At 34.8% G+C, this 26940-nt stretch overlaps 1 protein-coding gene across 2 annotated transcripts in view; it reads right to left on the minus strand.

Moving 5' to 3' along the window:
* Remo (Remoulade) overlaps positions 1-26940 on the minus strand; it is a 180364-nt gene that overhangs the window by 96358 nt on the left and 57066 nt on the right. For both annotated transcript variants that reach the window (XM_069828272.1, XM_069828271.1), the window contains exons 11-13: positions 22777-22929; positions 10087-10230; positions 2233-2425 (exon numbers count right to left, since the gene is read on the minus strand). In XM_069828272.1, coding sequence (XP_069684373.1) covers positions 2233-2425; positions 10087-10230; positions 22777-22929 — 490 coding nt within the window. The remainder of the gene's footprint in view (positions 1-2232; positions 2426-10086; positions 10231-22776; positions 22930-26940) is intronic.

A 26940-nucleotide genomic window follows, 5' to 3' on the forward strand; every position in this document is an offset into this window, starting at 1 on the left:
AAGGTGAAATAGGTGTAGGTACAATTGTGTGACAATGTGACCTGTTCTGGCTCGTGCTAAAAATGTTTGAACATACGAGTACAAGTAACAAAGAGGTACCCACAAACGCTGCATTAACACCAACACAGTCCCACTATATTTTTCACTGTTTATGATACATGGAGTCCCTCAGTGTAAAATTCTCTGGAGGTAAAATAGTTCCTCAATCAGATCTGCACTGAGGGTAGGGACTGCACTGAGAGATGCCAAGAATCGTACTAAAGTACTTATGTGAATTACAAGCAAATTATATTTATAATTTAACATGGTTCTTATGTGAATTTCAAGTAGTGATCCAAACTGTTACCATACAGATGTGAAAAATAAATATAATTCTCGTTGTCCCTGTCACTGAATAGTCAACTGGCCAGATTTTCCCTGATTCAATTAGGTAGGGATTTTAGGCCAATCACTGATTTTTTTATGAATAATATCACGATGATGCTAACACTTGCAAATTATTTTCATTTTGTCTCATGATGGGGAAAGTAGTGCAGACTGAGCGACAACACGATGACTGTCTTCCTCATTGTGATGATATATCACAATTACATATCTTATTAGAATCTCACAGAATCTGAGTTTCTGAAGAGTTCTGTCTGTAGTGTTAAAGGATCTAGTGAAGAAGCAGCAAAACAATCTTGACTTTCAAGCAGTGAATTTGGCTGAGGTTTTGTGTTCAATGAACAACTTCTACATCGGACAGATGGGAAATCATTTCAAACACAATACAAACAAATCACGGCCATAACCAAATCACACAATACCTCCACATATGCAGAAACACCAACAACAGCTACAACAACATAGAAATTTTACATATTTAATCGAAAAACCAGAAATTAAATACATTAGAACAGTACGAAATATACAGATACACAAAAACACACCCACAACACATTCTTAATACACAATTGAATTTCAAAACACACACCCTATTTGACTTAACAATACCAAACACAAACATACCCCTCAGCAAAACAACACTATCACTAGTTCTGACTACAAAGTTGAAAGTAGTCAACTAGGCAATTTACCACTTAGTTTTCATTTCAACACTAGAAAGTTGTTATTATAACTAAATTCTCAAGTGACACAAGTTGTTAGAAGTGTGTAATCAAGATGCGTAACAATATACATTATTCTACAAGTGTACAACAAATTTTGATGGTGAACTTGAATCTATTTACGCAGCTCTCCAAAATGTTTTTCCTTGGTTACAGAAATGCAAAAATATAGTTCTCTTATCTGATTCCAAAGCTGCAATCCAGGCCGTTAGTACAACTACTTTTGCTAAATCAGAAAAATTAAGAAAATCCATTGTATGTTAAGACAGATTCAAAATTTAAATAAGACCTTAGTTCTCTAATGGATCCCAGCCCATTGCAGCATATTTGGTAATGAGAAAGCTGATATGTTGGCCCAGAAAGGAACTAAAATAAAAGTAAAGAAAAACTACAGTTTTCCATATGAGTCCATAAAACGAGTTATCAAAAGGAAAATTGACAGCAATCACCACACTAATTCTTCAAGTGAACATCAAAATTCAAGATGGAACAATTCACTACAAGATTTAAAATCCATTCCTGATCTACCACGAAAATCTGCTGTGGCCATGTTTAGACTGATTACTGGTCATGACTGTCTTACAAAACATCTACATCAAATCGACTTATTGGAGTCTGCTAAATGTTTACTGTGCAATAAAGAAGATGCCATGGACATGGAACATCTAAAAATCTGTGAATCTCTGGAAAATTTTATGGACCTTACATCTAAATGTTGGGAAGCAAGGAGAATGACTTCACTGTTAAATATTGTATGTATGTATGTATGTATGCATGTATTTATTAACACTACAATTGGGTATACACCCGGTGGCAGTGATATATAATATACAATAATTACAATTACATGAAATAAAATATAATAAACGTAAATGAAATAAAATAAAATAAAATAAACGTAAATCTATAAATAGTAGATGCAATAAACCTAGGACTATAAATAAAAACTATTCTATAATAATGCCTACGATAAGCAAAAGTAAATCTAACTTATAAGTACTTCTATTTCACCCAACTATATTGAGCATTAGGCACAAATACACACATACTTAAAAAATTGTCACTATTTTTCAAATTAATTTAAAATGTAGTATACGACACAAATGTATATAAGCAAAATACATACCTAACTTTGTACCAATAACACAAGATGTAATGTCTCTTCCATCTTGCTGAGAAGGATCTGGAACGATTCTGGGAAACAATCTGTTGTTCTCGTACACTGATACAACTAGCTGCTGCCCTGATGCAATAGAGTGTCCTTGCATCTCAAGTTGATAAAATAAGGATGCGGGAACTTGGATAGAAGCTTCTACCACCTACATGAATAAAAAGAATACTTCCTTTACACTAAGACAAAAATCAATTGCTAAAACTTGCAGTTCAATGTAAATTACACGTTTTCTCGTTATAATTATGTAGTAACTATTGAAAGAGTACTACAATAAAACCTCATCCTAATGTTTCCGTTTTTAAGGAATGGTTTCAACCAGGCAGAACCATAAAAACAATGCAGTTGATTTCTGCTTTTATGGAACCCCAGTTTAAAGAAAATCCTGCTTCTAAGGAATATATTTGAATGGATTTTCGAACATACAACCCATTTTAGCGAAAATGTGAAACTATTCCAAACATACCTTAAGGGAAGAGGAAGAAGTGTCATAAGAACCAATGTAAAGTTTAGGAAACAAATGTAGTATCTTGTTCTACTTAACACAATTTTCCATTTGTTCTTTGTTTTCTGCATTTAAACTTCCTAATATGATCAGCCCTGCCTAAGAATGATGGTGTTACTAATGTAGCATTGATGTCGGTCCATGCTTGTGAATTTGTGCCTTAAACAATGCGGCCAGTCTGATTTTTCATCGCCTTATTTTGAGAAATTCCCACCCTAAATCTTTTACTATCTCTTCACATGTCCCCTTCCCATTTTGACATATTTTGCAGCCCTGCGTTGGACCTTTTCTATTGAATCAACTTGGTTTTGTCTGTACGGATCCCAACCTACTGCTCCATATTCCATAATTGGGCAAACAAGGGTTTTGTATGCTAATTCTTTTAACCTTCGGTTAGATTTCTTGAGAATACACATAGAGAAATTTAGTGCTTTCCAGGCTTCCCAGGCTTTCTTTGACTTGTTCCTCCCAACTCAGTTTGTTACTTAAATATATACCTAGATATTTACAAGTGTACACTTGTGCCACGGATGTACCATTCAGCTGATATCTGAGACAAATTTCTTTATGCGCTCTACAGAAGGATATTGATTTACTTTTACTGACATTGATTTTCATTTTATTTTCTGTTGTCCAGGTTTCAATAACGTTAAGATCATTTTGTAAGGCAGCGATATCGGATTCATCACTAATTTGTCTATATTTGTCTATTTGCCACAGTGGTCCGAAAGAACAGTCACTGCCGCCACCAGTCACTGCTGCCACCATCATTATGATCCATACAAAACTGATTTTTTTTCTTATTTACTGGAACAGAAATACATTGTATTGCTCAGTTTTGCTTTAAATTATGTAGGAACTCTAGGAGTTTCATTCATGTGTCATAAGATGGCGCAGTTGTTGACGATTTTCCAGTTTCCACCATATTGTCTTAGTCACTGTGAAGATGCAGTACATGCTGTTCTTTGTGAAAAATTACTACTTAAAATCGGTCACAAGAATGCAAAGGGCATACTAGAAAAAATTTGGTATTCACAATGCTTCGAAGAGAAACACAATATTATCATTGGCATGCAAGACTGAAAAACAGGAACTCTTGTAATAATTACTGAAATAGTTATTATTGAAATTAGCAAGCATTATTCATCTGCACTATCGGAAGCTGCTGTGGATGTTCTGATGTTGTCATCCATAAGCCATTAAATCATCTGTTGCCTGGATACTTGTGCCTGATGTGTCAAAGACCTGCAAACAATCTAACCTACAGCCATATGAGTGATTGCTGTTCAACTACTACAACCATATAAGATAAAAGAATGAATATTATCGTTGGATCTAGGCATTCATTGTTCAAAATTCTGGTATACTGTCCATTATATGGTTCTACATGAACTCTCACAACACATGCATTTGGGCCTCACAACATCTGCACACTACCAAACAAGCACCTGTGCACCCGTGAAAGTTCCAACTTTTTTTTTTTTTTTTTTACAAAAGAACAACACGACAGAGTACCAAAGCATTTTCATGGAATTCATTGAGCAACAAACGGGTAATTTCAGGACAGAGTCACTTGCCACACATCAAATGGGTCCATGACCCTGATCCAAAGTTTCTTTGATGAACATATAATTTCTAAGAACCTGTAATCACCAATATCACCGAAACTGACTTGCCAAGTTCCCTCTCTCTCCCCCCTGTTGTGAAGTTAACTGAAGGAAAGAATTTATGCTACACATATATAATATAAAGAAAGTAATCTCTCAAAGATACTCTGCATTTGAGACGCAATATTTCATTACTAGTACCATTTCATTAAAACAAATAAGAAGAAAGATAAGTTGTATATGAATCACCCAGTAGTTCTTTACAATATTGACTTATACTCTACATCAGCAGTCATCAGCACACTGCACTCTTGGGCTAGCATCTCTTACCCGTGGATAAGACATTGTATGCTTTCTACCTCTCCATTCTGCACGACGAAGCATATTACTTTTCACTCGTTACCCTTTACCCATTTCAATGAGTGCTGACGACCACTGCTCTACATAGTAAGGAAGTAAATTAAAATGGACTATATTTAACTTGTTACTTTGCGATTCCTAACATATTGACTAGTGTCGTGCATTTCGTGCTCTATGTTCGGTTCAAGTTTGTTGAGCGTGACAAGAATCCAAGTCTGGTTTGAAAAAGCAGATCTGTCTCGCTCGTTCGGTCTTGCCCCTTGTATGATCTGTGCCCTTGAAGTTTGCTGGCCTCTCTTACACTCTTCTCCCAACCTTCATGCTTTTAGCTGAGTAAGGATTTTAGAACAAAACTTGTGAAGTTTTATTTAGTTGTAAGGAGAGGTAATTTTTACTACAAAAATATGATTAAACTTCGACGGAGATATAGGTACATCACATTATGTTTTTAAAATACATGACAGTTGTTACTATACCAATTACCGAAAGAAAATAACTATAATTACATTCTTCACATAATATTCAAATAAATCACAGTTGCTCGGTAACAATATTTGTGTGACTATACGATGATGAAAGTATTACAGGCACTATGTTCGATTCAAGTTAGTCGAGTTTGAAGAAGTTCGACATTTGTCTATGTTCGCTCTGCAGAAGGAGGCCTGTAGTGTTTGTTCCACTTTGTTATAAAAGTATTGGCTGTCCTCCACTCCCACCCCTTCATGTTTCAGCATGGACCTTATGATTAATTTTTCATATAAAATAAGACGAAGTTTGTAACGTCTTGGTTGCCTCTCTCATGTTCGAACATTGCAGGGCACTATTTTAAACCGCTTAAGGATCTGAGCAGATATCTTGCGATTAGTTTTTTCATATGAAATAAGACGAAGTTTGCAATGTTTTGGTTTCCTCTCTCATGTTTGAACATCACATGTACTAGTCGGTACTTTGAACATATACTTTTTAAAATATATTTTGTTTGATTTATACGTATATTTGTGTGAATGTTTAGTCATATTAATAACAAGAAAAATTACCTATAATCATTGTCATTACCAGGGAAAGGATTTATATGTAAATACATATTTACTTATAAAGCTAATATAATTTATATTTTGCATTATCTTTATGTTTCACAATGTGTAGGGTTGAAAAATCCTACTTTTATTTTCCATATTTTTCCATATTTTAGAGTTTAGTACATATTTTCGTTAATTTCCATATATTTTCCATATTTCATATAAAACAGTCCATATTATATTAGGTTTAACAATAAAACAAAACAAAATTCCATTAACTTTTAAAAATACATTTCAACAATAGAGATTTAAACACATGTTCAGTAATCCCTTTAACATCAGAGTTATTTGAAAATTAGCAGTCCTATCAACAATGGGAAAGTAAGTTACAAAACTGTATTAATTTAATTTAAAATTTTTAACAGACTTCAGTTGTGCAGCTCAACAGTTAAATGCCAGTCAGAGTACACATAGGTTCAGTTTTGTAAATCATACTATAAAGACGGTAAATATGCCAAAAGTACGTCATTCAGTCAATTTAAAATCAAAACTAACAAGTTACATTTCAGAATTTAAAGAAGATGGTTTATCAACTGACAATAAAATATTATTTTGTAATTTGTGTCAGTGTGCAGTATCATCTACACAAAAGTTCCTGGTGCAACAACACATTACAACTAGTAAACATCAGGCCAACAAACAACTAAATTCCAAGCAGAGACAATTGTTTTTAACACAACCAACAACATCGAATGTAAGATCTGAGTTTAACATCGACCTGTGCCGTTCTCTCATCTCTGCTGATATTCCTCTCTACAAACTAAAGAATAAGGTCTTCAGGGAATTCCTTGAAAAATATACTCAACATACAATCCCGGATGAGTCAACACTTAGGAAGACGTATGCTCCATCCATCTACGATGAGACAATACAGAAGATAAGAGATGAAATTAAAGATAGTTCAATTTGGGTTTCCATTGATGAGACTCCCGACAAAGAAGGTAGACTTGTTGGTAATGTAGTTATCGGTTTGTTAAGTGAACAATATTCTGAACGAATTCTTTTACATTGTGATGTTCTAGAAAAGTGCAATAACAAAACTATAGTTAAACTGTTCAACGAAGCTATGGGTATCCTGTGGCCAAAGGGTATTATGTACGATAATGTGTTATTCTTTATTAGCGATGCTGCCCCTTATATGGTCAAAGCTGGACAAGCATTATCTGTTGTATATCCTAAATTGACTCATTTTACTTGTGTGGCGCATGCATTTCATCGTGTGGCAGAAGTGGTCAGAGACAATTTCCCTAAAGTAGATTTGTTGATTTCATCAGTGAAAAAAGTATTTCTCAAAGCTCCCAGTAGAGTTAACGTGTTGAAAGAAATGTACCCTGAAATTCCATTGCCACCAAAGCCAATTTTAACTAGATGGGGTACATGGCTAGAAGCAGTTGAATATTATGCCGAACATATAGACTCTATTAACAATGTTCTCCTTGCATTGGACTCTGAAGATGCAGTCTCAATTGATACTGCGAAAACAGTTACCTGTGACATAAGTGTGAAGAATGACTTAGCTCACATTCAGCATACATTTTCATGCATCATAAAAACGCTCAAAAGTCTCCAAAATAGGCACCTTTCACTATCTGAAAGTTTTGAAATTATAAATAGTACTGTGGAACAACTGAATCGTGGTAGAGGTAAAGTTGCAGATGCAGTAAGAGCTAAGGTGGACACTGTACTTTCAAAAAACCCTGGATATGAAGAACTACAAAAGGTTGTTGCTGTGATGAGTGGTGAATCAACAGTGAAGATTAACTTGGACTTATCCCCAGCAGACATTGTGAAATTGAATTATGTACCAGTTACTTCTTGTGACGTCGAACGCTCTTTTAGTCAGTATAAATCTATCCTCAGAGACAATAGAAGAAGATTCACTTTTCAGCACTTGAAAGAAATGTTTGTAACCTATTGTTATGGTAACAGACAATAAAAATTGTGTTTTGTTGAAACTACATTGGAAGATAAGGTACGTCCATTATATTTTTTGTTTAGTTTGATTAAAATGTACCAATATTTAACGTACATAGTCATTTTTTTATAATTTTAAGTCCATATTTAATTCCATATTTTGGTAAAAATCCATATTTAATTCCATATTTTGGTAAAAATAACTACATATATATTTACATATTTCATATATTTTTAGTCCATATAAATCCGTTCCCTGGTCATTACTATGCATAACTTCGCAAGATATGTGCCTGACATCCTTATGCAGGTAAAGCATAAAGATGCAGGGAGAGTAGGAACTAAAGAGAATGGCACTGAACATATGAAGGAAAGAGAAATAATGAACAAACGCAAAGGGAGCTTCAGTTCTGCAGAGACTCGGCAAACATGAACCGAACATAAGGCCTCTTACCGATTTTCAATGGACTCGGTTATTTTAGTTTACATGCTTCACTTCCACATTCTGTTGGGATGCCTATGGAGTAGGGTGAAGTTTGTAGTATCTTGATAACCCCTCACATGTTCAAACATTGCACGACACTAGTATTGACGACTTTTCTTGGAATAGAGAAGTCTGTGTACTGTATTTCTGTTTATGGATATACAAAATGTTTGATTTCTACCAGGCAACACAGTTCTTTTGATTTGCAACCTAGTTCTTCTGACTTGCAACTTGTTTCTTTTTTTTAAAGAATATCTGACAAAGTAATGAAATCTTGTAATTGGAAGAGCTGCAAAATTGCAAAAACAAAGTGCTCTTACAGTATGTCTGATATTATTCAAGATGAAGTGATTTTGGTAGTAGGTATGTAGATAAATTAGTTAACTTCAGATACAACAGACAATGCAGTAACTACAGTTAGGAAAAAAAAAATGTCGATAGCTATTAGATTAAATGAGGGCATTTGTTGAAATATATACAGGGCTTTCATTTCAAAACTTTCCAGTCTATATAACTAATTACTTAAATTGAATTCAATTTAAACAAAAGACACCTCAATTTAGATATTGAGGGGTAAGTCTTAAATCAGTTTTCATTGCATTTTAGATTTCACCCCTCACCCTCCCAGCCACCTTACTTTGAAATTTCAAATGGCACCCCTATATTTTTATATTAAATATGAAAGAGTATTCAATTGTTTATACACCTCATTCATTTGTTTTCGCATCTTTTGCTTTCTATCGTCGCCTGGCAACCTGAATTGTTGTTATTGTTGATTACAGCTATAAAAACTTATTGAGCATTTCAGGTAATAGTAGTGTTTGTGTATTAAATTATTTTAAAATGGTGTATACCCTTCAAGAGAGAACATAAATCATTAATGATTAAATTTAGGAAATTACACAAAATAAACTGTGTTTTCATCCTACAATCAACTGATAATAACAAAAATACAGGTTGCCAGGCGATGATAGAAAACAAAAGATGCGAAAACAAATGAATGAGGTGTATAAACAATTGAATGCTCTTTCATATTTGTGTGTGTATGTGTATGTATTGCAAGTAATTTTACGGCTGTCGCTATCTCCTGCTTCTCAACTTCCAGGTACTCCGGTTTTGCCAATCGCCCATTTGTAGACCCCTGCAGACCATATCCTCATGAACCTCCTTGCTCCATTTTTTCATTGGCCTTCCTCTTCTTTTTTTTCCGGGGGGAGTCCAGTTGAAGATCTTATTAGGCCAGCGGTCAGCTGACATTCTCCGGAGATGCCCATACCATATCAGGTATTTAGTTTCCACTGATTGTATAAGATATCTCCTGATACCTGCATTATATTTCGGACATCCTGAGTCCTAATGTGGTCCATCCTCGAAATTTGACAACTACAGCGCCAGTAATCCATTTCTAGAGCCAACAATTTCTTCTTCATCCTGTCTCTCATTTCCCAAGTTTCAGATCCATAGGTACATGTACTTTCTCTTTCATATTTAAGTACAAAAATGTAGGGGTGCCATTTGAAATTTCAAAGTGGGGGTGGCTGGGGAGTGGGGGTAAAATCTAAAATGTAATTAAGCCTGGTTTCAGACTTCCTCCTCAATATCTAAATTGACGTGTTTTTTGTTTAAATTGAATTCAATTTATATAATTAGTTATTTAGACTGAGAAGTTTTGAAATGAAAGCCCTGTATAATGATTCCCCAGCTGACAATTAGGATGCTATCCAGATTATATAGTTTATAATTATTTACAGTTAAGACGTTTTCTTTTCTTTTTTTTTTTTTTTCAGCAACATTAACAAAATCAACACCACACAACGCAGTCACTTTCGGCCAGTCAAGGGTATGAAAGTTCATACATACCTTTGTTCCAAGTAATGCTGTTGTATTACTTGTAGAGCAGTGGAAGTGGCGTCCAGAATTTTTTCCAGCATATGTGTACCAGGTGCAGGAAAGACCACTGAACCGCTCCCTATTTACTCTGTATTCCTCCACAGCCAGGTTTGACTGTAACAAGACTCTCTCTTAGTAAGAACGGGAATTTTTAGTACTTCTACAACTATTTACTCACAATCACATGTGAATAAATAAACAGATTATCACTAATCAAGGTACTTTTATTTACTAATACACAAATTTATCTGTAGCATATAATACAAAATAAAATACTACAATTTTCTCACAACATATTTTTTTTTATTTTATCAAACTTTTTCACCATTATACACTATTGAGACTCTGGTATAATTGATACCGATAATTTAATAACAAGGCTTTCCAACAAGAAACGTAACTCTTTTCTTGGCATTTTTGTGGACAGCTGTTCAAAAATGACCAAGGAATTTATTGAAAGGCAATATTTTTACATAAAACGAACTTCAAATATCAAACTCTGAAGCAAGAGACAACTGGAAACAAAGAGTAGTGCCAAAGCAATAACCATATTCAGACGTAAGCTGAACACTTTGTCCCTAACATACCAATAAAACAATATGAATCTGCTTGAATAGAGAAATAAAAATCTAATGAATTTAATACCCATGTTGGATCTGATAAGCTGAGTTGATTTATCAAATGTTTTTCACAAAAGACCGTCATAAACTTATCTGATTTTGATATACAGCAGAGCATTGATTATCCGAAACAATTGGGTTCGGGGGGTTGTTCGGGTAATTGATTTTTTGGATAACCAATTATTTACGAAAATAAATTGTACCGGTGTCATAGGAGCAGTATGAAACAAAGAAACACTCATATTTAGGGGGCGGATGTTGATCCCCTAAAAATCTACTTAAAATGATCATTAAAATGCCCTTAAACTAATGAAAAATGACAAAATTAAAAGAAAATGATATTTAAATATTATTCACCGTACTCGTATCACAACTTCTTAAAAATTAGTCACCTTGTTTCAATGACTGTCCTGCAAATCTCGGAGAGAGGAGGCAACTTCCTGGAATTTGGCTAAGATAAAGGAAAAGAACATGCAACAAAATGAAGGTTTTAAGGGAAAACTATAGATTTTAATGAGGGTTTACAATGTGTCTCAATCAGGGGTGGTCCATTCAGTGCCTTCATTCTCAGTCTCCTCCTCCTTCCGCACTTCACTTTTGTTACCAGATCTTCCAGGTGAGGAAGTGTGAATGACAAAACAAATTGTGGGTACAGCGTGCATTCTTGCAATCTTTGTGTTAAAAATACTGTCTACAGTAGACATCTCTTCCGAACCATGTTGAAGACACAATGTCCTTTCCAGGACATGGTGAAAGTTTCCCCCCTTCCAAACATAAATTCTAAAGACACCCTCGTACTGACAAAATAACAGTAGCGGTCAAAGTCCTCACTTAAACTAAACTGCTGTCAAGCATTTTATATTACTTCCGTTGTGTAAAATGAAGCCTTCAGTGGAATGAGGGATGGACTTTAGAGTCTGTTCCAAACTATGAAACTCAAACTTCACTGTTATTCACTTATTCAGTAGGTAATTACTACTGACCTATTTGGTTAGAAAATGATTGAACAGACCTATCGATAAAGAAGAAAGTAAAATGCATTCCAAGTGATCTAAAAGTTCTTCAAAGTATTAAAAATGACCAAAAAATGCCGAAAAATATATGAAAATGACCTAATAGTTCAAAAACGTCAAAAATGCAAAAAATGCAATATGTTGTTGTTGTTGTTTTCTAATGCCAGGCGTTTGACAAAGTCATTTGACCTCTTGCACTCCAATATAGAAACTGGCAAGTTGTAGTCAATTTAAGTGAACACCATATTTTAACGTTTTGGTGGCTACTTCATTCACACACAACCCCCAGAATGTCTGGAGGACCACACCTGCTGTTAGTCAATGGGTCCATTGGACCTAGCTGGGAGATCATGTTGATCACCAGCTTTCCCTCCTTAAGCCACTGGAGGACGATTTTAGTGCCATTGCAGGTCAGTACTAGGAACAGAAAAGTAGAAAGAGGAGGAAGGAAAGGGAAATGAACCCCTAGGCCTCGAATGCTCTAATGCTGTCGGGGTTGAAGAAAGTAAGAGTTCAGTCAGAGGACTGGATAGGAAAGTGTAAAGAGGGAATTAGGTAATGAATAGAGGAAAATTATACCAAATTCAGTCATTAACTCATCAAGCTGACCAGTGCTAATTGATGAGTAGCCCCTCCCTTTAGTTCAGCTAGTAAAATTATGCTTACTAACACCTGCACCACGGGAAGGTAGGGATGGGACATTGGGTATTTGTCCAGGTTGGTTCCTTAAAGCCTTCAATGGGAAGGATTAATGGCTCTCCCCTCTGTATCCGGCAGATACCCTTTTGCAATATAAGAAATTACTTTTTTACGTTGATATTAAGATAGAAAGGATTTCTATACTAACAGGCATCGTCCTAATGTGAAAATAAGAAGACGACTTTTCATCAACATCGCCCCCTACTCATATTAAACACAAAACTGTACATACAGTATATATTTTGTATCACACATCTTACAAATAAGACAGAAAACTGACTAGCCTAGTTTGACAAGTTCAAAACGGCCATTAAAGTAGACCTACAGTTTAGGAAAGAGGTCCAAACTTTTTTTTTTCTTCTTCCAGAGCTGAGACTCGTTTTTTGCCGCTAAATCTCGGAAACATCGCTAGCGAAACTTCTACATGGCACGCACGCAAATTCAAATTTGTCAACTGAAAAGTTTTCGGTTAACTGATGTTTTGGTTGATCGATATTCGGATAATCGATGCTCTACTGTAATAGTACAATATTTTTTATTTCATTTCATGATAAACATTTTCAGTTTTTTAAAAAAACCATCATCAGAACATCCTTAACTCTCAAGTTGAACAGTTACATTATAAACATTGAAAGACAATGGATTACATAAAACCGAACTTTTTTCCTTACAAATTACAAAACCACACAGCAATATGCAATGTTCAATTTATTGAGAATTTAAACATACATAAAAACCCTCTACGAGTCTCTGAAAACCTACACTTCATCTATCATAACTCTTCCTTGTTTTGCACATTTATGTCAAGAAGCTCTGATTCCGAAATCTCCATTTCTCTCACTGTCCCTCTTCCAAGTCCTCGTTTTCATCTCTGCATGATGCACATCTCGTAGACCAGTTGACAGCGAGTCTTTATGGTATTTGTTTTTAAAAAATTTATTTTAATTAGCAATAATCATTGTTGTAGTATTTACATTATCACTGAAACATACGACTTACTAACGATTCATAAAATAATATCAAACTAACCTAGTGGAAGTATTTATGTTGGCCACGTAATACCCAAGGAACATTTAGAGGAATACAGGCAATGTTTGTAATTCAACATTTACGTCTCTCCCCCTCGAAAAATACACCTAAATTGCGATGGTTGCAGTTGCAGTGATCACTAATACTTCCCTAACGATTGCAATCCAAAGAAAAAGTCACACTATGTCACACGTATCTGTCTCTTTAACGTCAAAAGGAAGAAGCTAATAGAATTGCTTTAATAATTATTTTCTACATTGTACGAAACTACACCTTTTCCAGTTGTAAAGGGTGCGTCAGAAAGAACAGATGGATTTCAAACTATCGATACGCAGCAAGGGGAGGGATACAGTGAGGGGGACCACGACTGTTGGGACAGCCAGATAATGCAGTTTCAGTTGAGAACATGGTGTTGGTCTGACGTACAATGTGCTTTCATCATAGAGACATTTTTTAAAAATGAAGAGTCTGTTATCGTCACTCACGACTCATTTCGGCATCGGCTGTCACGCTAGGATTCCAACTCAGAATACAATTTTGCGGTGGGTGGTTTCATTTCGTATCACAGGTTCAACATTAAAGAAGAATTCACTTGGACAAACACGGAGCGCGTGTACACCTGCAAATGTGGAGACAGACACTAGGTTTTCCGGCTACCTCAAAGATCAGCCCACAAACATGCTATTGCACTGAGATTGTCCAAGGCTACGGTAAGATCTCGCACCCTGCGACTTCTTTCTTTGGGACCATTTAAAGGCGTAAGTTTGTAAACATCGATCACATATACTGGACGAACTGAAGACGGCGATTCGTGAAGAAATCGTGGCAATTCCACCAGCTATGACTGTGAAAGTGATGGTGAACTTCAAAAAACCCCTCGATGCCTGTATTGAAAGCCAAGGACATCATATGGATGATGTTGTTTTCCATAAATAAACTGCATGTATTGGTGAATCTGTTGATAAGAATAAATTTTTGATTTGATGAATCCTTACAATTTTCTTGCCCATGTGAAATCCATCCGTTCTTTCTGACACACCCTGTATTTCAGAAAATATCAATTGTATTTCAGATTTGTCATTTATATTTCAGATTAGTCAAATTTCAGATAGTATCAATTGTATTTCAGAAAACATCAATTGTATTTCAGATTTGTCAATTTAATTTTAGATAGTATCATTTGTATTTCAGATTAGTCAATTGTATTCAGATAGTATCAATTGTATTTCAGAAAACATCAAATGTATTTCAGATTAGTCAATTGTATTTCAGAAACTACCATTTGTATTTCAGAAGTTACGATTGGCACCTTATTCTCCAATGTTAAATGCAATCGAGATCATTTGGTGTAAAGTGAAGATGAACATAAAAACCCATCTTGGAATTCCTGATGTCATGGTTCCTGGTGTTGTAGGCTAATTTACCTACTGTAGAAAGTAAAACTGATAAAGCAACACACACAATATTGTTGGTGGTGATTGTGCTTATGCAGTACAACACAGTACAATTCATCAAGGCGCAGCTTTAGCTATGGAGAATATGCCTGTCAGACGCTAAAATGCAATAAAGTTGAGGACTTTTTAAATCCATTTTTTTTAATATAATATGTTAAAATCTCAAGTAGGCCTACATTTGTTATTTTGTGAAATAAAAGTGACTATATAATCTTAAATGCATTGCTTATTTTCTAAAATACATTTGATACCATCTGAAATACAATTGACAAATCTGAAATTCATTTGATACCATCTGAAATACAATTGACAAATCTGAAATACAATTCATACTATCTCAAACTGAATTGACAAATCTGAAATACAATTGATAATTTCTGAAATGAAATTGACTAATCTGAAATACATTTGATAATTTCTGAAATACAACTGGAAAAGGTGTAGAATGCAGACTAATGAATAGCATCCCGGCTAGAAAAAGAGAGTAAACACACGCGTGATTATGGTGCCATAACATTTCGGCTACAATGAGAGTGCAAATACAGGCGTATTTAATAACAGCGAGGACAGATTTCTGCAGCTGTATAGAGGTGAATATCACTAATTAAATAAATATACGTGTTTCACGTTTGACCCAATAGTAATTATCTGAGGAAATTTAATTGCAAACATATTTTTTCAGCAAAAGAAAGTTTAGTTTGCATCTGTATATTATGTAATCAAACTCAAATTTTGATAATTCCCTAAGAATAAGCTGAAAGCCATGTGAAAAACCTATTTAAGACCTATGTTCTCTAATGAAAAATTAATCCATTATTCAGAAAATAACAAAAACGATGATAACACCACCACCACCACCACCACCACCACCACCATCATCAACAAAACATAAAATCCTACCTAAAATTTCTTCCAATTTTGTGTTTAGTACGATGGATAGCAAACTTATAGCAGAACTGCTGGCTCCTCCTCCTTCTTCTCCTCCTCCCCCACTTTCTTCTTCGTCTTCTTCTTCCATACAATATTTATCTTCACTTAAACTAGAGCCTGACTGAATGCCCACACATATTGAATTCATTATGTTGTCTGCGACTGTTTTCTTACCTTCTTTCAGTATTTTTGAAATGGTATGGATACCTATCTTACAAGGTCTGGCTGTTAGGACTTACACCTATCAAAAGTTTGTTTTCGCACGTACCTCTTCATTAAACAATAATTGTTTTAACAGTCTACCGGTATGGCTTTCACTTGTTTATGAATCACTCTCCTTTTTCCCCATGGCTGTGATCCACTCATACTGGGTTTACTGAGAGACATTATGTACACTTACTATCTACACGAATATATTAGCTATTAATCACACGATTAGTTTTATAAATTTTCATACTAATTTACTTATATTCCTGTTTGTGCTGGGCAACTAGAGTCATTAGTAACTCCTTGAGGTTATTTTCATTTCTTTAACCCTTGAGAGCTCGCGCACGGTCTTTTCGACCGGGTGTGATAAACGTTTAGCTTCTGCTTCAAGGTCACTTGAGTTCTGCCGCTCACCCCTTCAGTACCTTTCATTCGACTCTTCCAGAATAAGATGTGATTGTTGTCATGCACTTTGCTATTGGTCAATTTGATTTGAAACTGTTGTTATACAGACCTGGTCGTTTCAACCGTGTGCGAGTCATTACGCAACTTTGTATTGTTTCACTTGGTGTATAAGTATAATGTAGTTTTTTCTTGTATTTATAACTTTTCACATATACGTACGGTTTTGTCAGTGTAATACTTTATTTTCACTACTGATCCCCGTACATTGCCGTGTAGAAATATGGATGAAGAGGGAGAAAGGATAAGGAACCTTATTGATAGTGTAGAAAAGGAAATGGCCAGGGAAGAAGAAACAAGAAGGGAAGCTGGTGCAGTCAGAAGACAATTGTTCCGTGTAGAAGAAATTATCAGACCAATTGATAGCATTGAATCGGACGTTGAAGAAGAAGATATGGTTGAAGAAATCGATCATAACACAGACTCTGCTCAATCAGCAGATGAGGAAGTAGACCTTGTTCCAGGTCCAATTTATACAGGGAAAGATGAAGTCACAACATGGGAAATGCACTGTCCACCACGTAACAGACGTGTTGGCGAACGTAATATAGTAAGGTTTATACCTGGTGTAAAACAGGTAACAAGGAGTGCATCGACTCCATTCCAGTCTTGGAAGTTATTTTTTACTGAAGCTATCATTGATGAAACTGTTAGACATACAAATGAAAAAATTGAAAAAGTGCGTGCAAATTACAGCCGCCCAAGTGATGCACACAATACAACGAGAACTGAAATGGAAGCTTTTATAGGACTTCTTTATATGGCTGGAGTTTTGAGAGCATCTCATCTGAACCTGTTCGACCTTTGGTCTGCTGATGGGACAGGTGTTCCTTATTTCAGAACTTGTATGAACCGGATATGATTCAAGTTCCTGGTGACAGTTTTAAGATTTGATGATTCAAATACTCGACAAGAGCGCAGAAATGTTGATAAGCTTGCTCCTATTCGATCTCTCTTTGAGCAAATTGTTCAAAAATGCTCCGAGAATTTTACTGTTAGCGAATACGTCACTATCGACGAGATGTTGGAATCTTTTAGGGGAAGGTGCAGTTTCAAACAATTCATAAAAACAAAACCGGCAAAATATGGAATAAAGGTATTCTCTCTGGCATGTGCAAAAACCTTTTACACACTGAACTGGAAGTCTACGCTGGTAAGCAGCCTGAAGGGCCCTACCAAGTTGATAACTCTGCTAAATGTGTTGTGAACAGGATGGTGCAACCAATCAGTGGATCCAGGAGAAACGTCACCACTGACAACTGGTTCACTTCAGTGCCGCTTGCTGATGAACTTCTAACAACTCACAAGTTAACATTAGTTGGAACACTGAGAAAAAATAAGAGGGAGGTGCCCCCTTTATTTTTGCAAAGTCGTTCAATGGAAAATAGCAGTGTTTTCGGGTTCACCAAGGACAAGACCCTTCTGTCCTAATGTCCGAAAAAGAAGAAGGTGGTGTTGCTGTTATCCACCATGCATCATACCGATGAAATTAATCCAGACTCTGAAGAATCTAGACAACCTTACATGTTGACGTTTTATAATTCAAAGAAAGGAGGGGTGGACATGGTGGACGAGTACAAGGCTAGGTATTCAGTTGCAAGAACCAGTAACCGCTGGCCTCTAACTCTGTTCTTTACACTACTGAACATAGCAGGCATCAATAGTTTCATTATACTGAAACACAATATTCGCCAATTTGACATGTTTCGAAGAAAATTCCTACAAACGCTCAGCAAGGAGTTGTCTAGAAATTATCTACTTGAAAGACTGTAACTAGAAAATCTGCTACATCAACTGAAGAGAAACATCAGAGAAATTACTGGAACTGCCGAAGAAAGAAATCCACCTCCATCTGGAGAAGATGAGGGTCCAGGAAGGTGCCATCTCTGCGATTGGAAGAAAAATCGTAAGTCTAAGACGAGGTGTAATGTATGCCGCCACTTCATCTGCAAAGAAGATACACAGTCAACTTGCACTTTTTGTGCTAATCCTGAAGAAAGTGCCGATGGTGATAGTGATGAAGATATGTAATACGTGTGAGATCATGTGACTAAGTGAGTTCATCTTCTAATATTATTTTCTTCCGTGTTTGTTGAAGTTAGGCCTATTTCACACCAATAATGACTATAATGAATAGGACAAGTGGAAATACCGTCATATTTTTGTGTTACTCCTATACCAGGCCATGACTTTGATGAAAATATTTAAACACATAATGTGATTTATATATTTTTCACAGTATAAAGAACACTTAAGGTTACTTGGATATTGGCATGTTCATCTTCTTTTTAATACATAATAACAGCGATGTTAATGAATAAAATACAGTTAAATAATGTTTTTGTAACTTTTGTGCTAACAGATATTAGCAAAAAATATAGATTCCGCTTCATTTCTGCGCATGGTCGATTCGACCGTGGGCGAGCCATGAAGTAAAGTTTACAGGCGCGAGCTCTCTAGGGTTAATGATTAAGTAATGAGCTAAGAAACATGTTTAAACAAAATGATGGTATAACTAAGGCTATTATTCAAGCAATACAGAAGTCACGTGATAATTCTCTATTGAAGATTAAAATCAACAAAAAATGTAATCTGGATTTTATGTTATTACCAGACATCGGATTCTAGGGCAAATGCCTATTTTGTTTCTTTAGGAGAAAAGTAAAAATAATTATTAATATTTGTGTTTCATGGAAATTGAAAGGTATTCAAAGAGTTTTATAGTGCCCTAAAATGCCCTAAAACGGTTATTAGAGCCTAATTTGTTAATATTCGCCTAAAAATGCCTAACTCACTGTAAAGTTTCGCATTTTACTCTTACTTTTTATAATTTATACATGCATTCACTGCGAAATTTAAGGCATTTAAAAAGTGGAAAGTTTGCTTCACACCGGCCATGAAACCATTGATAAAGGAAACAAAATGTTTTGAATCTCACGACACTCGCAATAGATTTCACCGAATTTAACATGTTTGGAAGCATAAATGCCGATAAAGAACCAACCTTAGTTTTGAAGCAGGCAACAATCACAACATGTGCTGCTACCGATTCAGAGATATACTATACTATAAAAATGACTGTTTTCGGTCTGAAATCGATTAGCAGTACTGCCCTTCAGAGTGTCATAAAATCACAATTTTTGGAGAAAGAGTGTTTTTGAAATATTTATGAAAAGTCGTAAAACTGCGAATTAGTAGGGTAAACCGTTACAAAATATTTAAAAGAATGGCCCTCCTAGTGTTAACACTACCAGGAAATGCAACAATAAGTGGAACTTTGTATTTTTGTCCAATTGAATCTCAATAACAACTGTTCATTTGAATGCTCGTTAACAGTTGCTCTTTCCCTCACCTTATTTGTGTTGAGAAGTTTTGAGCGGTAGGACGTTTTCCTGTGAAGTTTAACGCGATAATGCCGAAAAATATAAGTGCAAAATCTACATTGATCCGGCAATGGCTAACAGAATATTCAGAATTCACTTATGATGGAAAAATAATATTATGCAAGATTTGTAGCAAACAGGTATGTAACAATAGTTGAAATATATAAATTCTATTAATTTTAATGAGTAGGCCTATAATATTTATACATTGACTGAGCTATCCTGAGGTATAATTCTTTTTAAGACCACTACACTTTAACCTTTTAAATTCTGATAGTTAAAGTATTTGCAGGTCATTAAAATTTTGATTGTTCGAACCCACTAACTTTGTGATAGAAATACGGCAATACAACAATTAGGATTTTATTTTAATTCAGTTTACTTTACATTTTTAGATTTCGCAAGAAAAGAAGTGCCACCTAAAGCAGCATGTGCAAGGAGTGGCTCATAAGGCTAAAGCTCAGCAGAAAAATCAACTGCAACAAACTTTACTAACACAGCCTACGTCATCCAATCTCAGCAGCAATTTCTATGCTGATTTAACCAGAGCGTTTGTTGCTGCTAACATTCCCTGGAATGCAATTGAAAATCCGGTTTTAAGACAGTTTTTACAAAAATACTGCAAACAAAATATCTCATCTGAGTCGACCCTAAGAAAAAATTACTTAGACAGAATATACAATGAAACTTTAGCTTCCATTCGGGAGGATATAGGTGATTCTTACATATGGGTCTCTGTGGATGAAACCTCAGATCCTATGAATAGGTATATAGCAAATATGGTAGTAGGAAAACTTAGTCCTGATGGACCTTCGATTCCACACCTCGTATGTGTTAAGGAACTTTCGAAAGTGAATAGCCAAGCCATTGCTTATTTTGTAAATAAAGGCATACAGTCTTTATACTCAGGTAATATAGACGATTCTAAAGTTCTGTTGTTTTGTACTGATGCTGCCTCATATATGGTTGCTGCAGCTCCACTTCTTAAAACATTTTATCCTAACCTCACGCATGTAACCTGTCTAGCACATGGCCTTCACAGGGTTTCTGAAACAATCCGGAATGAATTTCCTCTTGTCAATTCGTTTATTTCTAACACAAAAAAATGTTTTTGTAAAGCCCCATCCAGGATTTCAATATTCAGAGAGAACTTTCCAGATATCCCACTCCCACCTCAGCCGGTTGTTACACGATGGGGAACCTGGATTCAGTCAGTGGTGTATTATTCTAAGTATTCTAAAGAAGTGGTCACAGTTATTGATAAATTACCTGAAACTGATAGTGCAGCGTGTGTGAAAGCAGTGAAAGATTGTCTGAATGACTCACGAGTGAAAAACGATATTGCCTATATAACATCAAACTTTTCTTTCATACCTGCAAGCATTGAACAATTAGAACGTGAAAAACAATCTCTTTGTAGCCAAATAGCAATAGTAAAGGAAGCTCAAGTGAACATACATTCTGCTTTGGGCGAAACTGGGAAAAAAGTTAAAAATAAGTGGGACAACGTATTAAATAAGAATGTAGGATTTTCATTGTTGGAAAAAGTATCCAGAGTGATATCGGGGTAAAGTGTAAATGTTCCAGTAAGTATTGATGTTTCTATTGTACCTAATTTAAAATTTGCGCCTCTCGCATCAGGTTGAAAGAAGTTTTTCTGCTTTCAAAATGATTCTCAGTGACAAAAGGCAAAGGTTAACTGTGGAGAATTTAGAAAAAATTTTGGTGGTGTACTGTGCAGATAATTATAATAAAGTCTGAGCATGGAACTGAATTTCAATAACTTAAAATGAGTAATCTTGATATCAATAATCATTATTTCATTAGTTTCAATATATTAAATTTGTGCAGCTCTGTTTATAAATATAATATAGTATTCTTTTTTAATGTTTAAACATACTTTTTTGTACGTATTTTAGTGTATAACTAAAAATTCCAGTGAAAGAAATAAGTATGATACCTTGATGTGCCTAAAATGCCTATTTTCATTAAAATAGAACCTAATTTTACAAATTTTGAGCTTATTTTAGGCGCCTAAAACTGCTATTTTTAGTGCCTAAAAATCCGATGTCTAGTTATTACTTGACCAAGGCGAGTGGAGCCACGGGTGTAATGAGAACTATCGCGATGTGGTATTACGAACGAAGGAACAGTAGCGCCACAGCTCCAGGCTGCAAGACTCCACTGGCTTTGGTCAAGTAATACTAAGGGTTTATGTCGAGAATATTGCTTATTGCCCCATCTTTTAAATATATTTTCGGAACGATCTAGAAAATTGAAAAATACATTATATCGTTCCAGTTCCTTCTGTCATAAAACAATAAATATTTTGCCTGCAACATTTAGCAGAAAATATCTTAGAACTATTGCACTTGTCTGGTTAGCCTACTTGTAAGATACATTTTACTCCACCATAAACCTAACAAAGAAATAAGGAAAGAATTAAAAATAGATAATATAAATTAAACATGACTACATAAAAATAAATAATGGCACATGTAACATAAATATAAAATAAAGAAATCTACACATACACACAAAATATATAAGTATAGATCAATTGGGTACGAAATCCACAGGTTAACCACTAAGAGGATAGAAAGGATTGTTTTAACAACAAAAATCTTGAAAACAAAACAGACATAACAGCCCAAGCCATGTTGTTTTTGATGGTGGAATGGCATAATGCACTTTCAAAATTAAAAATAGATGTTAAACCTCCTCAAATAAATAATTTGCTTCTTTTTATTGAATATTACGCTATGTATGAATGTAATGGATAAACAATAGAGAAATAAATACTCTAAGTCTAAAGAAGTGCTGGACCGTGCTAAGATACAAAGAGCAGGTGAATAGATCCCACCTTGTGCGATTGCAATGAAGGAGTGAATTCTGCCACCAGCTCCACAGCCCTGACTAAGCGAGAACATGCACGATCCTCCACTTGTGCCGCAGTCAGCAAGTCTTTGGGCAGGTGCATCAGTGTACTTACAATATCCACAAGTTGTGAACCCAACTATGGCAACACAAATCAACACAATACAAAGTTAATACATACTCAATAATAAACTAAGCATAATGCCTATATAGATTATTATTACTATATTCAAATTATTTTAAGTATGTATATGTTTCTTCAATACAAGATTTCAGTTGTAATTTTATTAAAAAGAACAAAAAAATAATCACAAAAAGTTTATACAGAGTTGTGAGGTGACAGACTAGTAGTGGGTGATCTCATAGTCAGAGTGCATGGCGCCTAACAGCAGAAATTCCCAAGAAAATCGAGCCTTTTTGGGAGGGGTACATAATAACTCTTTCAGATGTCAAGTACAGTTAAATAAAAATAAAAGAAGCCTGCAATAAACGAGGTTTCGTTATTTCCAGGAAAGGCATCTTCTGTGTACTTAATAAGATTGGTAAAGCTCATATGGAATTAATTTGTATCATCTCGTGGGGTGTGGCGACTTGTACAGGGGATGGATTTGCTTGCTTTTTCCACGCTGGAATTAATCCCAACCAAGCTTTCCAGTCTTATTAGGTACACAAGATTCCTGTCTTGGAAATAACAAAACCACGTTTTTTGCAGGCTCCTATTATTTTCACGTAACTGTACTTGGCATCGGAAAGGGTTGTTATGTACCTCTCCAAAAAGGCTCCCTTTTCTTGGGCATTGCTACTGTGATACACTGTGCACTCTGATTATGAAATCACTCAATACTGGTCTGTCACCTCTCGCCACAATTCAACTGTTGGTGTGATTCCTGACGCACATGACGTCATTTAAATTCGTTATCAGAGATTGGGAACAACCCTGTACATATTTTAATATTTAATTAAAATTAGTAAACTGAACAGTTGTAAATGTAACTAGTTATGAGCTTCAAAATAAAACGATGTGTATTCTTCAACTATGTTTGTTTTTTCTCTTTGGTTACTATGCATGTAAAGATTTTATAGTGTATTGAGACAAAGAATACTACAATAAAAATGTTACTTCAAGAAAGAATAATATACTTCATAAAAGTTATTCAATATATTACAGCATTTTTTTTAATATTATATCAATTCAAACATCTCTGGTTATAATGCCAACAATTTAATTTGTAATTCTGTATGCATCTATTTTTTTTTTTTGTTTTACTTTTTATGATATCACTAACATTACACTATTACTTACTTATTTACAAACAGCTTTTAAGGAACCCGGAGGTTCATTGCCACCCTCACATAAGCCCGCTATCGATTCCTATCCTGAGCAAGATTAATCCAGTCTCTATCATCATATCTCACCTCCCTCAAATCCATTTTAATATTATCCTCCTATCTATGTCTCCTATCTATAAATATATATATATATATATATATATATATATATATATATATATAGTTTGTAACCGTAAGTAATTTTGTTTTTATTTCTTTACTATCGCAAACCACCTATATATATGGTGTTTAATTTGTAACAAAGTCAATATTGTGCATTATCTCTTTACTATTGCTTAAAATTATGTATAAAATCGCAAATTTATGTCATACTCTTGCAATCTCTCTACACCTTCGAATATAATTTCTAATTTTATTTAATTTTGTTTTAACTGAATGTAATTATTGCATAACGTATTTAGTATTATTTACTGTCTATTAATTAGTGTATTTATATTGTAACTATGACTCATGCCTGCTACTACTTCTTTAAAATTGTGTATTATCTCTACATAATGTATTTCACATGTAACAAACTACAACCCTAATATACCAAAGAGTAAAATAGGGTTTCAATATCTGGATAACAATAATAATAATAATATCTATGTCTCGGCCTCCCCAAAGGTCTTTTTTTCCTCTGGTCTCCCAACTAACACTCTATATGCATTTCTGGATTCACTCATACTTGCTACATGCCCTGCTCATCTCAAACGTCTGGATTTAGTGTTCCTAATTATGTTAAGTGAAGAAAACAATGCATGCAGTTCTGCATTGTATAACTTTCTCCATTCATCTCTCTTAGCTCCAAATATTTTCCTGAGAACCTTATTCTCAAACATCCTTATATGCCTACATTATTTAAATTTGAAGAGATGCAATTAAGGGTTACAAAAATAATACGTTATTATTGTACAATGCAAGATTCTGTGTCGTGAACTATTGTATGAAGACATTAGACTTTAAGCTACCACAGAAAACTGGTCTTATTTATGTGTCAAATATTTTCTAACATTTTTCTCTTTATTTGTCTATTTTTATGTTCTTGACAAACTGTAAGAATCTGTTCCTTAGACTTAAAATACAAATGATGTTAACCTGAAACAGTGACTGCAGGTAATTATGAAAACCTGGGAAACAAGTATGGCAGAGGGAAATACCATCAAAGGTTTCTATATAAAGAAAATAGGCAGGACAATGGTATAATCCTTTACTTACAGAGGATAACGTTCTTTACCGGTTGTTCTGTGTGGTTGTGAAACTTGGACTCTCACTTTGAGAGAGGAACAGAGATTAAGGGTGTTTGAGAATAAGGTTCTTACGAAAATATTTGGGGCTAAGAGGGATGAAGTTACAGAAGAATGGATAAAGTTACACAACGCAGACTGCATGTATTGTATTCTTCACCTGACATAATTAGGAACATTAAATCCAAACGTTTGAGATGGGCAGGGCATGTAGCACATATGAGCGAATCCAGAAATGAATATAGAGTGTTAGTTGGGAGACCAGAGGGAAAAAGACCTTTGGGGAGGCTGAGACATAGATGGGAGGATTATATAAAAATGGATTTGAGGGAGGTGAGATATGATGATAGAGACTGGATTAATCTTGCACAGGATAGGGACTGATGGCGGACTTATGTAAGGGCGGCAATGAACCTGCAGGTTCCTTAAAAGCAATTTGTAAGTAAGTAATGTTCTTTATACAGCTAAAAAGTACTCTTTGTAGAATAAGATGTGAGTGATAAGTCATTGGATTATTAGAGTACTTAATCCTTTACTTACAGATAATGCTATGCTATATATGTATACTATTTTGCGAGAGGGGGATAGGAAATTCCTAAGAACTATGAACAAAAATGGTTATTTTAGAGAAGTAAGAGACTGTTACCACGTAAATAAACTGAGTTTATGGCTGTTAGAAATTATTCCAGAATATTTTAATCTGTAAAAAGGATGGTAATTTAATGAGACTGCTCATTAAGAAAAGCTTTACTGTACACAATTACACAAGAGAAAACTCTCCTTTTAGAACACACAACATGAATTTTGTATTGAAGAAGCAAGTCACCTATTATTGTTTCCATTTCTCCTGTAAAAATTTTCACAGCTGATGGAACAGAATTCTGAGTAATTAATAAGAAATGCAAATGAATATATCTAAATAAGTAGTGCAAACATAAGCTGTGATAAGTTAATTTTTTTTAGTAAGATTCCCCACATATTCTGCACTGTTACCACAACTCTCTGTCTCTGGCCATTTTTGTGCACTACTTACCGAACAGATGACTACTCTGTCACAGGAGGTAGCTTATGAGTAGAGACGAGAATTTCATGCAAATGCATGTTTTTATACGAACATAGGACATAGCTCAAACTTAGTACTTATGCATTTCATTACTTTCTGGTTCCAAATATGTGTATTTGCATATTTGCACGTTTTGGTTTTTTTGAGGATAAAAACATGCATAATGCATATTTAAGCAATTTTTAGCTTAAACATGCATATAATGTAAATTACATTCAGTTTAAATATATGTTTTAATATTTTGAGTGGACACCACAGTTTCTCGATTTTCATGTGCCTCATTTTAGCTTCAGGAATCAGGATTGAAGAAGGAAAAGAAAAAAAAACTAAATAACATAAAAATTCAATAAAGTGTTAAGATTTTCAAAATACAATGTTAGAGGACCTTTCCCTGGATGGAAGTTCACTTTTACAACATTTTACCGACGACCCTCTACAGACTGCATGTCATAAATGGATTTATTACATTGGATATTGTGAGAATAGTAGAGAGTCCAGTACCAATAGCAAT

Source organism: Periplaneta americana, chromosome 6 (assembly GCF_040183065.1).
Source record: "Periplaneta americana isolate PAMFEO1 chromosome 6, P.americana_PAMFEO1_priV1, whole genome shotgun sequence".
NCBI classification, from domain to species: Eukaryota; Metazoa; Arthropoda; class Insecta; order Blattodea; family Blattidae; genus Periplaneta; species Periplaneta americana.